Source organism: Pteropus vampyrus, unplaced genomic scaffold (assembly GCF_000151845.1).
Source record: "Pteropus vampyrus isolate Shadow unplaced genomic scaffold, Pvam_2.0 Scaffold120, whole genome shotgun sequence".
Lineage (NCBI taxonomy): Eukaryota > Metazoa > Chordata > Mammalia > Chiroptera > Pteropodidae > Pteropus > Pteropus vampyrus.
In genome coordinates, this window is record NW_011888901.1 from 4,218,157 (window position 1) to 4,231,974 (window position 13,818).

The 13,818-nt window shown below is 40.4% G+C and overlaps 1 protein-coding gene across 14 annotated transcripts in view; it reads left to right on the plus strand.

The window, feature by feature from the left end:
- Positions 1–6,360: 6,360 nt before the first annotated feature.
- The window catches only part of CFAP221 (cilia and flagella associated protein 221), a 96,357-nt gene continuing 88,899 nt past the window's right edge, over positions 6,361–13,818 (plus strand). For 5 of the 14 annotated variants that reach the window (XM_023534136.1, XM_023534137.1, XM_023534138.1 and 2 more), the window contains exons 1-2: positions 8,225–8,363; positions 10,799–10,899. In XM_023534136.1, coding sequence (XP_023389904.1) covers positions 8,225–8,363; positions 10,799–10,899 — 240 coding nt within the window. Of the gene's footprint in view, positions 6,783–8,177; positions 8,364–10,798; positions 10,900–13,818 lie in introns of those variants that run through there. The other 9 variants (XM_011366083.2, XM_011366090.2, XM_011366089.2 and 6 more) reach the window with 7 other exon arrangements.

Below are 13,818 nucleotides of genomic sequence, written 5' to 3' on the forward strand. Positions count from 1 at the left end.
CTCTTTCATTAAAAGAGTACTTTCATTAAACTCTACTTTCATTAAACTCATTTCATTAAATTCTAATGAAAGTAAAGAGTACTTTCATTAAACTCTACTTTGATCTAGGTGCAGAGGCGTGGGCTGGGTTAAGGGAACCAACAAGGGACAGTGAGGTGCCAGTGATTAGCAACAAAGGGTCTGAAGGGTGACAAAGACTCTCTTGACCAAACTTTAGTCAGGTCCTCTTCTAAACTAGGCCTCCATCTTGACCCCTTCTGCCTTTGGCCTATCTAACCCACTCTCAGCAACAGTTCTGCCATCAGTGTTTTTGAGAATACCTCTACTTCCGATATCTGATCACCCTTGATATCTGACTAAGCTCCTCATCTCTCACCCTTGATTTCTAAATTCTGTTGGTTTAGCAAGAATCCCCCATCCTTGATGTCTCCTCTTAGTAATCTTCCATCCACTTATCCCTCACCCTGCTCCTTGGCTAAAAATCCCCACTTGTTCTTGTCATATTCTAAGTTGAGTTTGATCTCTCTCCCTTATTGCAACAGTCTTGAATAAAGTCTTCCTTACCATTTTAACAAGTGTTAGAATAATTTTTTCTTTAACAAAGGGTAATGATAGAAAGAAATGTTCCCAGAAGCTAGCTAGAGCTGTCCTCGAAAGAGAAGCCACTAATAGGATCTTAACCAGAAAGGAAAGCAGCCACTCTCAAAACTGTGGCCTGGCAAAGGCATCAGGTCGTGGAATAAATACTTTGACCTCTCTCTTGTCCACTGACCTCCTGACAATGTCTCCCATTGGCCGAACCCAACCCAAAGCCAGAGACAAGGCAGGCAGATGGGGGTTGCGGGGAGGTAACTGTCCATAGAATTTAATCTCCTGGATGGAGAAGATAGAAAATGGCTTTGGAAGGGATGAAAGAAAAAGAGAATGACCCCACTTGGAAATATTACTAAACTTATTTAACCAATGAAGAAATTGTGACTTGATGAGGTTATAACTCAAGATCACACATCTGAGAGGTAGGATTGCTCATACTGAAACTCTGGTCTTCTGACTCCCAGCCCTGCATTGTTTCCATTCCTCTTATACCCATGATCCCCAAATCTATCAATGGAAAACTAGCAATTATTTATTATCATTTCACAGTTCTGGGAGTTGGCATGGCTCAGCCAGGCAGTTCTCATTTGGGGTCTCTCACAGGGTTGCAATCAGACAGTGACTGGTACCAGAGTCACCTCAAGATGTTCTCACTCAAATGTTGGAGGCTGGAGCAGCTAGGGGTCTCCCTCAGCTGTCTTCCTCTAGCTCTTTGTGAGAATTTACAACCCCTCACTCCTACAGGAAAAAAGTAGAGGAAAAAAGATTTTTCCTCCCCTACAATACAAATCCCCTCAAAAATTAAATTTAAACATTTTCCTTAAGCCAAAAGGGAAAGAGATCTTTTTCTCCTCTCCCTTTTCTTTCAGCATTTCCTTTAGAAAACTTATCATTGTAAATCCTTTCCCTTTCTCTTTGAGACACATTTAAATCATTTTAAAAGCTAATTAAGCTCTTGCTAGTTTTGTATCCCAAGAATGTCTTGCTCGAAGGCCTTGAACATCAAGCAAGATGGTGCTCTGTCTCCCTGTCACTATGAAAGTTTAAGCTAGACCCTTGGCTCCAAGTTGTAATTTCTCACTTGCAGAAAATATACGAGAAGTTCAATTTTTCCTTTAGATAAAGGCAATTAGCATGTGTGTGATGGATTGTATCTGGCTGGCTATCTAAAAGGGTAAGATTTCTGTTTGTCTTTGCAATCTCTCTGTGGATTGCTGGTGATGTGTCTAGTTTAATGTTCATTCAATAATAAAACTGGTTCATTCCTTTCAGCATTTTGTAGAGAGGGTTCATTTAGTTAGCAGGAAATTTTATTTTTAATTACTTTTCCAACAAGAAATTATGTCATTTTTTTTTGACATTTTTCCAACAGCATTAAACACTGTTGGAAAATTAATTAAGCATATTCATTCAATGAATATTTATGGAGTACCTACTCTGATAGATAGATAGATAGATAGATAGATAGATAGATAGATAGATAGATAGATGATAATTTAAAAAAATTTTTTTTCACTTTTGAATCCATTTCTGTCGCTTGTAACAGAAAGAACTCTGACATATATTTAAGGAAGGCTTCTTGGGAAAGTAATATTTGAGCCAAAGGGGTTGGTTAGGAGGTGAGAGGTGAGGAGAGCACTAAGGAAAGAGTAAGAAGTTGGATGTCCAGGTCTAAGGCCTTCAATAAATGACTCCACCAATGAAATGAACTTTCTCTGCCCCTTCAGTTGTTCAGTAAAACAAACAAAAAGGTCTGTCCTCTCCTGAATGTGAGCTTTCTGGGCTCCAAACTAATGTATTATTGATGAGCCATAAATAATAGGGCAAGCATGATTTCCTATTCAGTGCTGAAGTACAAAGGCACAACACTGACATTGTAATGAGGTTTTTATGGCCCAGGCTTACTGTTTATAATCTGGAAATGTGGGCTGGCTTTCTCAGGAAAGCAGTTTATCTTTTACTTTTCTTATTTTCCATCTCCATTTGTCAGTATCCTTTTGAATATTTGTATTAAACATTATGGTTAAAACAGATCAAACAAAAGAGAACAAATAAAACCATATCGGAAAAACAATGTTGCTGGTGCTCCCATGGTGCTCCATGGCCTTACTTCCACTGGGTGGAGCAAAGACGTTCATGTGCACCCAACCTCTCAGGGGCTCCCTACATTTCTGCCCTATAAGTCAGTTTGGCCTGGCATACAAAAAACGATGTTCACAAAAGACAAAATGAGGGTCACATCCTGATCATCAATTAGTCATGTGACCTTGGGCAAGTTACTTTAGCCCTCTAAGCCCCAATTTCTTCATCCGTATAATGGGGAGAGTAATACCCATCTTTCAGCATTGCTATAGGTTGAAAATAATTCAGTACAATTATATTTCCTGGATATATAAATTAAGATGCATTTGGCTGCAGAAAATAGCCAAACCAACTCAAACTGGCTGAAACAGCAATAAGAATAAGTATTGGCTCACATGACATGTGAATCCAGAGATAGCGCATCTTTAGAGTCGACTAGTGTGTGTGGCTCATGCTCTGCTGGCCATGTGCTCCTCTGAATTGGATGACCTCAGGCTAATCTTGCTGTAAGCGAGATGTCTATAGCAGTTCTGCAGCCTCATATCTACAATCAGTGCCAGAGGAACAGAGAATGTGGTACTCTCTTAAGATGTTGACTCTCCTCCATCAAAAGGTGGAGTTTATGTTCCTGGTGGACCTTTGTAACAGTCTCAACTGATAAAATGAGGTAGAAGTGATGCTGCACAAGTTTCAAAGGTAGGTCATAAAAGGAAATACTGCTTAAGCTTGGCTCTCTTCTGGAACCCAGCGACCATGTTGTGAGGAAGTCCAGGATGTATGCAGATATTTTGGTCAAGAGCTTCACCTAGACTCCCAGCTGGCAGCTTTAACACCATCCACCAGATGACGCCTTCAGACTATTCCACTTCCTAGCTTTTGAGTCTTCCACCAGAAGAAACAAGCCATCTCTACTGTGCCCTGTGTGAATTCCTGTCCCACAGGAACTGTGAAAGATAGTAAATGATTATAGTTGTTTTAAGTCACCAAATTTGGGGACAATTTGTTATGGAGCAATACATAATGAATATGACTTAAAATGAAAAAAAAGTCTGCAAGGCAAAAACTATTAACGGCAAATGACAAACTGGGGGAAAATTTTGCAACTCTTATTGCAGAACACAAGACTAATGTCCCTACTATATAAAGAGCTCCAACAACTCACTAAGAAAAGGATCAAGAACCCAATGGAAAAATAGGTAAGGGACATGGATTTACAGAAAAGGAAATACAATGTCTCCTAAACATATGAAAACATGCTCACCTTCACTTATCATTAAAGATATAAAAAGTAAGACCATACTGAAATACTAATTTTTACACATCAGATTAGTAGAAATAGAAAATTTTAAAAATATATTCTGTTAGTGAGGCTGTAAGAAAACAAGTGTGACCATGCATTACAGGTAGGAGTAAAAAAAATGATGCAAAGCCTGCTGAGGGCAACTCGACAATAGTTATCAGTATTACAAATGCACGGACCCTCTGACCTAGCACTTTCAGTTTAGGGACTTTTCCTACAGATATACTCACATGCATATAAATGGATGTATGTACAAGTTTGTAGAAATGATGTATTCATTTGTATAAATCATTACAACATAGTTTATAATAGCATAAGGTCAGAAACAACCTATATATCTAATAATAGGGGATTGATTACATAAATCATAAAATATTTGTAGCCATAAAAAAAAGGAAGTACTTCATGAACATCTATAGAATGATCACCTAGATATATCTTTAAGTGAAAAAAAGAAGAGTCAGAAGAGTAAACTATTTGGGCTTTTAAACAGGGTGTCAACTTTTCACACATGCGAGCATATATATAATTGCTTCTATATGTATAACATATCCCTGGGAAGATAAATAAGAATCTGGTAACATGAGTTACCTCTGGGAAAGGGAACGTAGTGGCTTAAGGACAAGAATAGGAAGGAGATTTTTTACTTCTTGAATGTTGAACAATATTAATATATTGACCATATTCCAAATATATATATATATTTAGAATTCAGTAAGCATAACTCATTAATGACTTAATTCTACAAATATTTTGAAGGTCCTACCATGTGCCAGGCAGTGTGCAAAGTGATGAGTGTACGGTGGTGAATAAGTCAGACTTCATTGAATGTATCGTCTAGGAAGACAGACATCAAAGATGCAAACTCATCAATCTAAAGTCACACACTGAGTTAAGGGCATTGAAGGGAAAGATTGCAGTGCTGGGAGAGAATAATGGGGTGGAAACTTATTTAGAAAGTATTGATTGTAAAATAAAAGTTGGCTAGGTGTTCCATCACCAAAAAGTATTGATTTGGGAAAAAGAAAGGATTGCAATCCTATAACTGCAGCCAAGGCAAACTACGCAGAAGTTCTACCCGAAGACGGAGGATGTACTTTACAGAAGGGAAGTTAAACTGTTCCAACCATAGAGCTATGTTGTAAACTTAGAGTTCTTCTGGTAGGGTTCTTTCGATGACATAAAATGTGACAGTTTTTCCTACAGGCCCTAGCTCCTCCTGATTTCTGTGCAGATTAAGGTCTCTCATGAATTTTAACAAAAGTGAAGCCAGGGAAAGTGAAGCCTTTTTGAGAAAGGGATCTTAAGGCTGAGTAGGAATTAGCCAGGTTCCTGGTTATTTATTGCTGCAGCTAGCCCCAACTTACAAACTTGAAACAACAATCATTTTCTTATTTCTCATGAATTTTGGGGTCAGAAATTCAGGCAGGACTGGATCAGCTTCAAGGGGAGGGCAAAGGGACCAACCTGTCCATGGGAGGAGTGTCAAAGAATTTTCAGCCAGCTTTAAATCACGACGCCAGGCAAAGAGGTGAAGTGGGTTGAGGAGAAGGTGGAGTGAAGGGCCAGCAGTCAGGGCCTGCAGAGCCTTGATAGTTGTGTTAAGTATTTTGAATTTTATTTTCTGTACAATGTGAAGCCACTAAGGAGTTTTAAGCAAGGAAATTAACGGTTCCTCCCATGCTATGGAATGTATAGCTTACAGCTTCCGTGCTTATTATCACACTCATCTCACTGCATCAGTTTGCAGGAGGCTGGGATACCTTTCTGTTCTGCTCATGGCAAACACTAAACAAAATACATAAATGAATTGATTAAATAATTCATGATCTGAATCAGCTGCAATTGTAGAGCATCAGTTCAGTGATTCACAAACTTTAATGTGTCTATGGGAGATCTCACTAAAACTGGCAAACTCTAAGTTTTACTGCATTTATAACACAATTGAGCGCTGGATATTTCATGATGTTAAGAAATTATTGTAATTTTTTAGGCACTGGAATTGTGGTTATGTTTCTTTAAAAGAATCTTTGTCTTTTGGAGGGATATTCTGAAAAATTTTGGATGAAATGACTTCTGGAATTTCTTCAAAATAATACAGGGAGTAGGGGGAAGGTATAGAGGAAACATGATTAGCCATGGTTTGATAATTGTTGCAGTGTGTGTTGAAGGTTCTTTATACTATTCTAACTACTTTTGTATATGTTCGAACTTTATCATAATAGAAAACATAAAATAACCTATATTAAAGTTGGGCGTCCATAAATGATCGTCCTCCGGGCAAGCTCCACCCACTGCGCCTGGGAGCCCCGCCCCTCTCGGCCCGCCCCTCTCCCACGATCTGCTCTAGCAGGTTCGGGGTTCGTGGTGTCTCCCGACTTTCTCATTTCCCCTCGGGAGTCCATTGGCCTCGCACTTCATAAGTTGCACTCTCTGTTCTTCCCCACGCCCCGCAGGCTGCTCCGAGTCCCCGGAAGTCGCCCACGGCCTCTGGACCTCGCGCTGCGATGACCCGGTTCTGCCCGTCCCCCATGTCCTCGGGGAGTTTGGTAGCGTCCGGAAGCAGACCCGGGAAGCGCGTCCGCGTCGTCACGGCGACGCTCGGAGCTGGTGCGGGCGCCCGCCGACTGCAGCCCGGGAACCATCTCCAGTGTGAGCGGCCTGGGACCTGGAGCCGGGGTGGCATCTTTGGCCGCCGCCAAGCTGCTGAAGCAGCTTGAACCCCGGGCGGGTGTCCAGCCGCAAGTCAGCATGGGCCGGGGTCGGAGGAGAGGTCGGGCCTAAAGGATTAATTGGGAGGCGGTTGGTGCGTGGGTCTGCGGTCAACCCCCGCCCTTAGCAGGGGATGGATAAAGAAGCGCTGAAGCAGCAGGCGTTTGGCAAGGATGGGAGGGCCTGCTCCGTAGAGGATGGGGCTAGGGGTCCGAGGATGTGGGATGTGTGAAAAGAGAGACAAGTTTACCCTGGGGGCGAGTGAACTGAAAGAAGCGCCTGTGTGAGAATGGTTTAGTTATTGTACCTACCTGAAGAAGGGCAGAGAATTTCGAGGAAAAGGGGGCTGGAGAGGTTCATTTGAAGCAGGTGTTGAGGGGATGGGAGTATGAACCAGGTAAGGTAGAGGCTGCGCGGAGGAGTGGGGAATCTTCAGCGATGCTAGTGAGAGGGATGGAAGGTGAGAGGAAAGGAGAAACTTCTTTCAGAAAGTGATTAAGCACCTTCTTCAACGTAGTCACTGTATCTTGCTTGATGCTGTAGACTTTTTTTTTTTTTTGGAATCTAAAGCTATGAGACTTCTCAAAAAACAAACAAACAAACAAAACCAAGCATATAAAGATTCACACATGGTTTTACATCAAATTTCAAGGTCTTCACAGAGTAGATCCCTAGTCCCTACAAGTGCTCCAAGTTAAGACCAAGTTAAGAGACTTAGCTGTGGAAGATATAAAGATGTGTGGGATTTGTAAAGTGCCATTACAAGTCAATAAATTGTTAATGCCAAATGAGTTGGAGAGGCAGTAATTGCTAAAGAATGTTAAAGGGTATTGGGATCAGTGTGGACTTTATAAAGAAGGTGGAACTTAAAATGACTGTGGTAAGGGAAGGCCAATCTGACAAAAGGTATGACATGAACTGGGACACTTGGTCCTAGGACAGAGATCCTAGGAAAGACCCAGTGGCAGTGGAAGAGGTTCATAGCTTCTTCACCTCCTCATTGCCCTACAGAGGGGTCCAGGAAGGTGGCTCATAAATGCCAGTGCTCTTTAAACAGCATCTCCAAATATTAAAGGGTTTCATGGTCATATCTAAGAAACTGATTTGCAGAAATCTCAGAATGAAGATGCCTATTTAAATTGTTTATTTCAACATTTTCCAAACTCATTCTGTTGTGAGAGCCTTTTCCCCCTTCTATGCCCCTACTAATAGCTCAAGAAGCATCTTAGGACTATATTTTTGGAAAAGCCCTTGAAGAAGACCACAGAAGGGTTTTGAACAACGGCATGATATTGGGTTGTGATGTGTGATGTAAGAAGATTAATGGGACAACCATGTGTGGGAATGGAGTGGCCAGCAGAGAGACGAGGCAGGGAGGGCCTGAACCACAGTAAACCACACAATGATAAGAGGAACATTTGTCAAAGACTAAGAAAAGAATGTGTGTGATTTCTTGTGGATGATTAAACTGCTACTGTTTTCTTCGTAGGAAATGACCTTTGGCTCTAAAAAGAAAACTCCATTTTTCATGATAAAATGGCAGTGGTGAAAACCCCCAGCAGAGAACTAAAGAATGCTGAAGAACCATTTAATAATGTATCACCCCTCCTTTTGAGGAGCCTAGTGGACGAGCCCAAGAAAAGAAGAGAAGTGCCTAATCACCTCCTAGAATCAAGTAAGTGGTTAGAAACAGATTTTCTTTACAACTCACATCTTCCTAGAGAATCCAAAGTCCAGAAAGCATAGTGGAACTTTTGGTAGTGATTTATCTATATTGTTTTATAGGATCATAATAGTTTTTATTAAGAACAATGGTTTTAGGGTTGGTTCCATAGTATAGTGGTTAGCACGTCTACTTTACATGCAGAAGGTCCTGGGTTCGTGCCCCAGTGGAGCCACGGTCCATACCCCAGGTGCGCCAGGCCCCACAGCTGCGCCAGGCCCCAGGTGCACCAGGCTTCCAGTACGCACCACTAGAGGTGGGAGGAGACACCCCATCTTCAGAAATCTAGTTTTTAAAGGGAGAAGGCAACATCCATAGGTCAGGGGTGGAAGGGGGCAGGGTTAAAAAAATGAATGAATGAATGAATGAATGAACAATGGTTCTATTTAGATCCATCCTGAAGATTTTTGAGGTATGAATTAGTTACCAAGTTCTTTTGCTCTCACATCCTCAAATATCTTTCCTGTATGTCCCCACTGCCTTGTTCCTTATCCTCAGCAGGTCACCAGAACTATTGTAGTGCTTTCTACCCTCATCACATTCAGTTTCTTTTGTAGAATCCTGGCTGGCTCCCATCCCTATCCTGCTGGAATAATCTCAGTGGTTTCCGCTTACATACAGAATAAAATTACAACTCTTTCATTTGGCATTTGGCCCCACTGGCTGTTGATTCAAACCTGCCCACCCATGTCGGACACCTTTCATCCCCAACTCCAGCCCCACCATGCTGCTCCTGCTCCTTCAAGACCATGTGCATTTTACACCTTCTTGCCTTTTCCCATGCCCATCCCTAGCCTGAAACACCTGGTAAATCCTATAGCTATTATATAAAAAGCTAATCATTTTGCATACATTATTTTTGATTAATTCGCACAACATTAATGTTCTCTTTCTATATTACTGTTGGAGAAGCTGAGACAGAGAGGCTAGATGAATTCCCCAAGGTGGCACAAATAAGTGGAGAGTTAGTATTCATGGGGCTATTGCAGCCCCATGTCCAGTTCTCTACCATCACACTAGTTTGCTTTCCACTCATATCTCAAGGCCTATCGCAAATCTGGAAATGTATTTTGGTGTGACATTTTGGTCACAGTAGAGCTTGTTGAGGGCAAATTAATAAACTTGACTGTTTCTGGGCATTAGCAGAAAAGTGCTTGTTTACATTTATTTCGTGACCCTAAAAATAAAAACAAAACCTTCAGCATTAAAAAAAATTACCAAGTAACGTGAATTTCAATACTTAAGAAATTGCCAGATGACTACAAAGATGGTCAGTCTTCCTGAAACACCACCCTAACTCCATTCCAGCTCTTCAGTTTGTCTCAAAGCTGATGATGGCAACAGCTCACCTGGTGAGGAGCAAAAACACAAAATGTTTCACACTCACTTCAGACATACATTAGAATCACAATGGGCTAAGGGATGGGTAAGGGTGTCTGTGGCTCACAGGACTGGAGTATAGCCAAAGTTGAAAGGTGATCATTTGTAAAGAACTGGACAATGCATTCATCTTGAGGAAGGCAGTCTAATGGTTGGAATCAGAAAGAGCTGGGCTTGATTTTTAACTATCAGCCATGGGCAAGTTGCTTAATCTCATTGAGTCTCAGCTCCTTCATCTGCAAAATGGAAATAATACCTACTACAGAGAGTTGGAGTGAGGATTACAAATGTATGCCTGGCATGAAGCAGGAGGCATGGAAACGATTGTGTAGTGGGTTCTCAGTGCCTTCTCCCCACATCTCAGCTCATGCCTACATGAAGAACTGAGAAAAGCTTTGTAGACCTGGACATTTTTGTGAGCTCAGCTGTTTTAACCTTGTTCTTAAGACTGAAAAAAAAAAATGTTTATATCACAACAATAAAAGTTTGAGACTTTCCTATCCAGAGTGATCATTATTTAGAACTTTAAGATTGCTCTATGTAATATTGTAATTCTAGTCAAAGGAAATCAAATAATAACAGCCAAATACACAGTAATAAAATTCATCACTTAGTGTTTAGAATCTTTGAATTGGGCATTCATTGCATGATAAGTAAGCACAGTATTATACAGAGCAAAGACAGGGTGTGTGCGCTTTATGAACTTGTGTTTTATTGTAAAGACTTGTACAAAATATGAAGAACACATTATTTTAATAGGTAATAAACAATACACTTGAATTCGTAACTGTGATATCTCTCAAATGATATGTAACAGTAGAGGGAGAGGCAGTACAGTTCATTTGAAACAGACCATTAATCTTGTTGACAGCTATATCCTCTGACTGAAACTCTCATATGCTTAGAATATCCTAAATTAAAGAGAGCCCGAGTTAATAAGATTATTTCCTTTAATATTTTCTTTTATGTTTCATCTCATGATGTACTTATCTATATTGTCTTTGTAGAGATTTATGCAAAACTTCTGAATAATAAGGTCATACAAGCAAAACCTGGCATTCTGCATTTTGGAGGCTATCAAGTAGAAAAACAGCATCAACAGATTCTGGTAGGTACTTTTTAAAGTGAGATAATTCATCATAATAGTGAAAGACATGAATTTTCTGCATTTATAATACTCATTCGTCTAAAGAGCAGCAGAAATGCAAGTATAAACTAGGCCAGAAAGGTAGTTCAAGGATGAGAAATTTTAAAGTTGCATCAATGTCCTTGGACAAGTTACTTCCCCATGCCAGAGGCTCCGCCCAGCATTCTTTCCAAAATGGCATCATTGTTGAATGACTCTTCTGGTCTGAGAACTGTGCTTGTGTCTTACATAATTCAATTTAATATTGTAATATTACTTTCATTATATAGATGTGGAAACTGAGATTCCAAAAGGTTAAATAGTTGGCTCAAGAACACATAGCTGCCAAGCAGTAGAAATAGACTGAGTCTTAGGCTGCCTTCCTCCAAGCCAGTGCACTCTTGCTCCCTGCCAACACCACCAGGGAAAGGGGTGTCCCTTTCCTAAGAGGTTCCAGTGAGGGTTTCATTTCACCTGCCTGGGTGAGAAGCCCATGCCTAAATCAATGATTCTGGCCAGATCTGGAATGGAAGAGGTCAGCTCCACTGAACAGGCTTCAGAAGAGACAGATGAAAGAATGGACTGCAAAGTAGCTAAAGTCTATGGTGACTGCAGCCTGCAACAGAGTTATACCGAGGTTTAGTCCTTGCTGGGTCCCCTTCACTGACCTGGATGTTCAGACTGGAGTGAGTTGTGCGTGACTGCAGTACACTTAATTCCCATGCATTCCCTGCTCTATAACCTCAGTTATAGCACAACCCCTAAAGTCAAACTGAGAAGGTCATCAGAATTATTCCAATTGGGCTCTAGATCTCAGCCAAACTGGCCTCTGAGCATGTGTTAGAGCAGGCAGAGGTGAGCCTTCCTTCATATGGGCTTGTTATTATGATGTCACCCTCTGGCTCTGTCCCCAGCCACCAAAAGAGTCTCTACTTTTAGATATGGTTCATTTTTACAAGCCATCTCTTACAGTGAATCATTTTAAATAGAATTCTGACTGTTGTGTTAGACTGTTCAAAGTGAAGAGAACCACTGGAAGAAAATGACACATGGTAAAGCTTCTCAGGAAGTGAGGTTAGGTTTTATCAGTCAATCTCCAACGAATGGATTATGCAATTTCCATGAGTCCATATGCCTTGAAGTGGGTAGAATGAGGGTAGATAAGAAGAGGAACCTGTTAGGTGCCAAGTGTTTCCTCTAAGGAAAAGGGTTAGGATTTACAACTGTGACTAGGAACTTCACCCATGAATCTACAAGGATGCAGTACTTAGAACATGGCATCAAAGACTAAGGTTAATGATACATTTTAGAGCTTACTTTTCATGGTTATTAGGTATACTGTCTAGGTTATAGTAGGATAGATCTAGAATAAGTATCATTCATAAATATTCATTGTTTCTAATAAATAAACAATTCACTACCCATCCCCAGTCCCCTCACTCACCTCATTCCTCCACCTACTCCCTAGGCAACCACAGTCTGCTTTTTGTTGGTATAAATTTGCCTTCATTTCATATAAATGGAATCATAGGACATATGGTTTTTTGTGACTAGCTTTTTTCAGTTAGCATGTTTTCCAGGCTCATTCAACTTGTCATATATATCAGTACTTTATTTCTTTTTACAGCTGAATAATATTCCATTGTATGGATGTACCACAATTTGTTTATCCATTTATTTGTTCATTGATGGACATTTGAGTTTGCACTTTGGTGTTTTGAATATTCATGGACATGTTTTCGTCTGGCCATATTTTCAGTTCTCTTGGGTATATATCAAGGAGTGGAATTGTTGGGTTGTATGGTATATTAGTTTTCTGTGGCTGCTGTACAAATTATCACAATTTTAACAGCTTAAAAAAAAAAAACAAATGGAAAATTATTCTGGAGACCAGAGTCCAAAATCAAGGAGTCAGTAGGGCGGTGCTCCCTCCAAAGCCCTTGAGAAGAATCTTTCCTTGCCTCTTCCAGCTTATGCTGGCTCCAGGTGTTCTTTGTTTTGTGGCTGCATGACTCCAATCTCTACTTCCATCTTCTCTTGGCTTCCTCCTCTGATTCCTTGTGTCTTCTCTCTATTTCTTAAAAGGGCAGTTGTTATTGGATTTAGGGCCCATCTGGGTAATCCAGGATGATCTCCTTTCAAGGTCCTTAATAAGATCTGCAATGACCCTTTTCTTAAATAAGGTCACATTCACAGGTTCCAGGTATTAAGAGTGTGGACATATCTTTTTGAGGCCACCATTCAACTCACTATTGTTTTATTTGCATTTCCTTAATGACTAATAATATTGAGCATCTTTTCTTTTAAATTATTTATTTATTTATTTTATTATGGTGACATTGGTTTACAAAATCCAGTAAGTTTCAGGTATACAATTCAACAGTAAGGCATTGTGTATTCACCACCCATAGTTAGATTTCTTTCTGTCACCGCATATTTGACCCTCTTTACCCTTTCTACCTCCCCTTTTCCCCCTCCTCCCTACCCTCTGGTAACCACTAGTCTATTGTCCATGTCCATGAGTCTCCCTTTGTTTGTCCTGTTCATTTGTTACTTTTAGGTTTATATCACACATATAAGTGATATCATGTGATTTTCAACTTTTTCTGTCCAGCTTATTTTGCTTAGCATGATTATCTCGAGGTCCATCCATGTTGTAGAAAATGGCAGTATTTCATCTCTTCTTATGGCTGAGTTATATTCCATTGTATATATGTACCACAGCTTTCTTTATCCAATTACCTATAGTAGGGCACTTTGGTTGCTTCCATGTCCTGGCCACTGTGAATAATGCTGCTATGAACATCAGTGTGCAATTATCTTTTCGGATATGGGTTTTCAAGTCTTTGGGATAAATACCCAGTAGAGGGATTGCTGGATCATATGGTAGATCAATTCTTA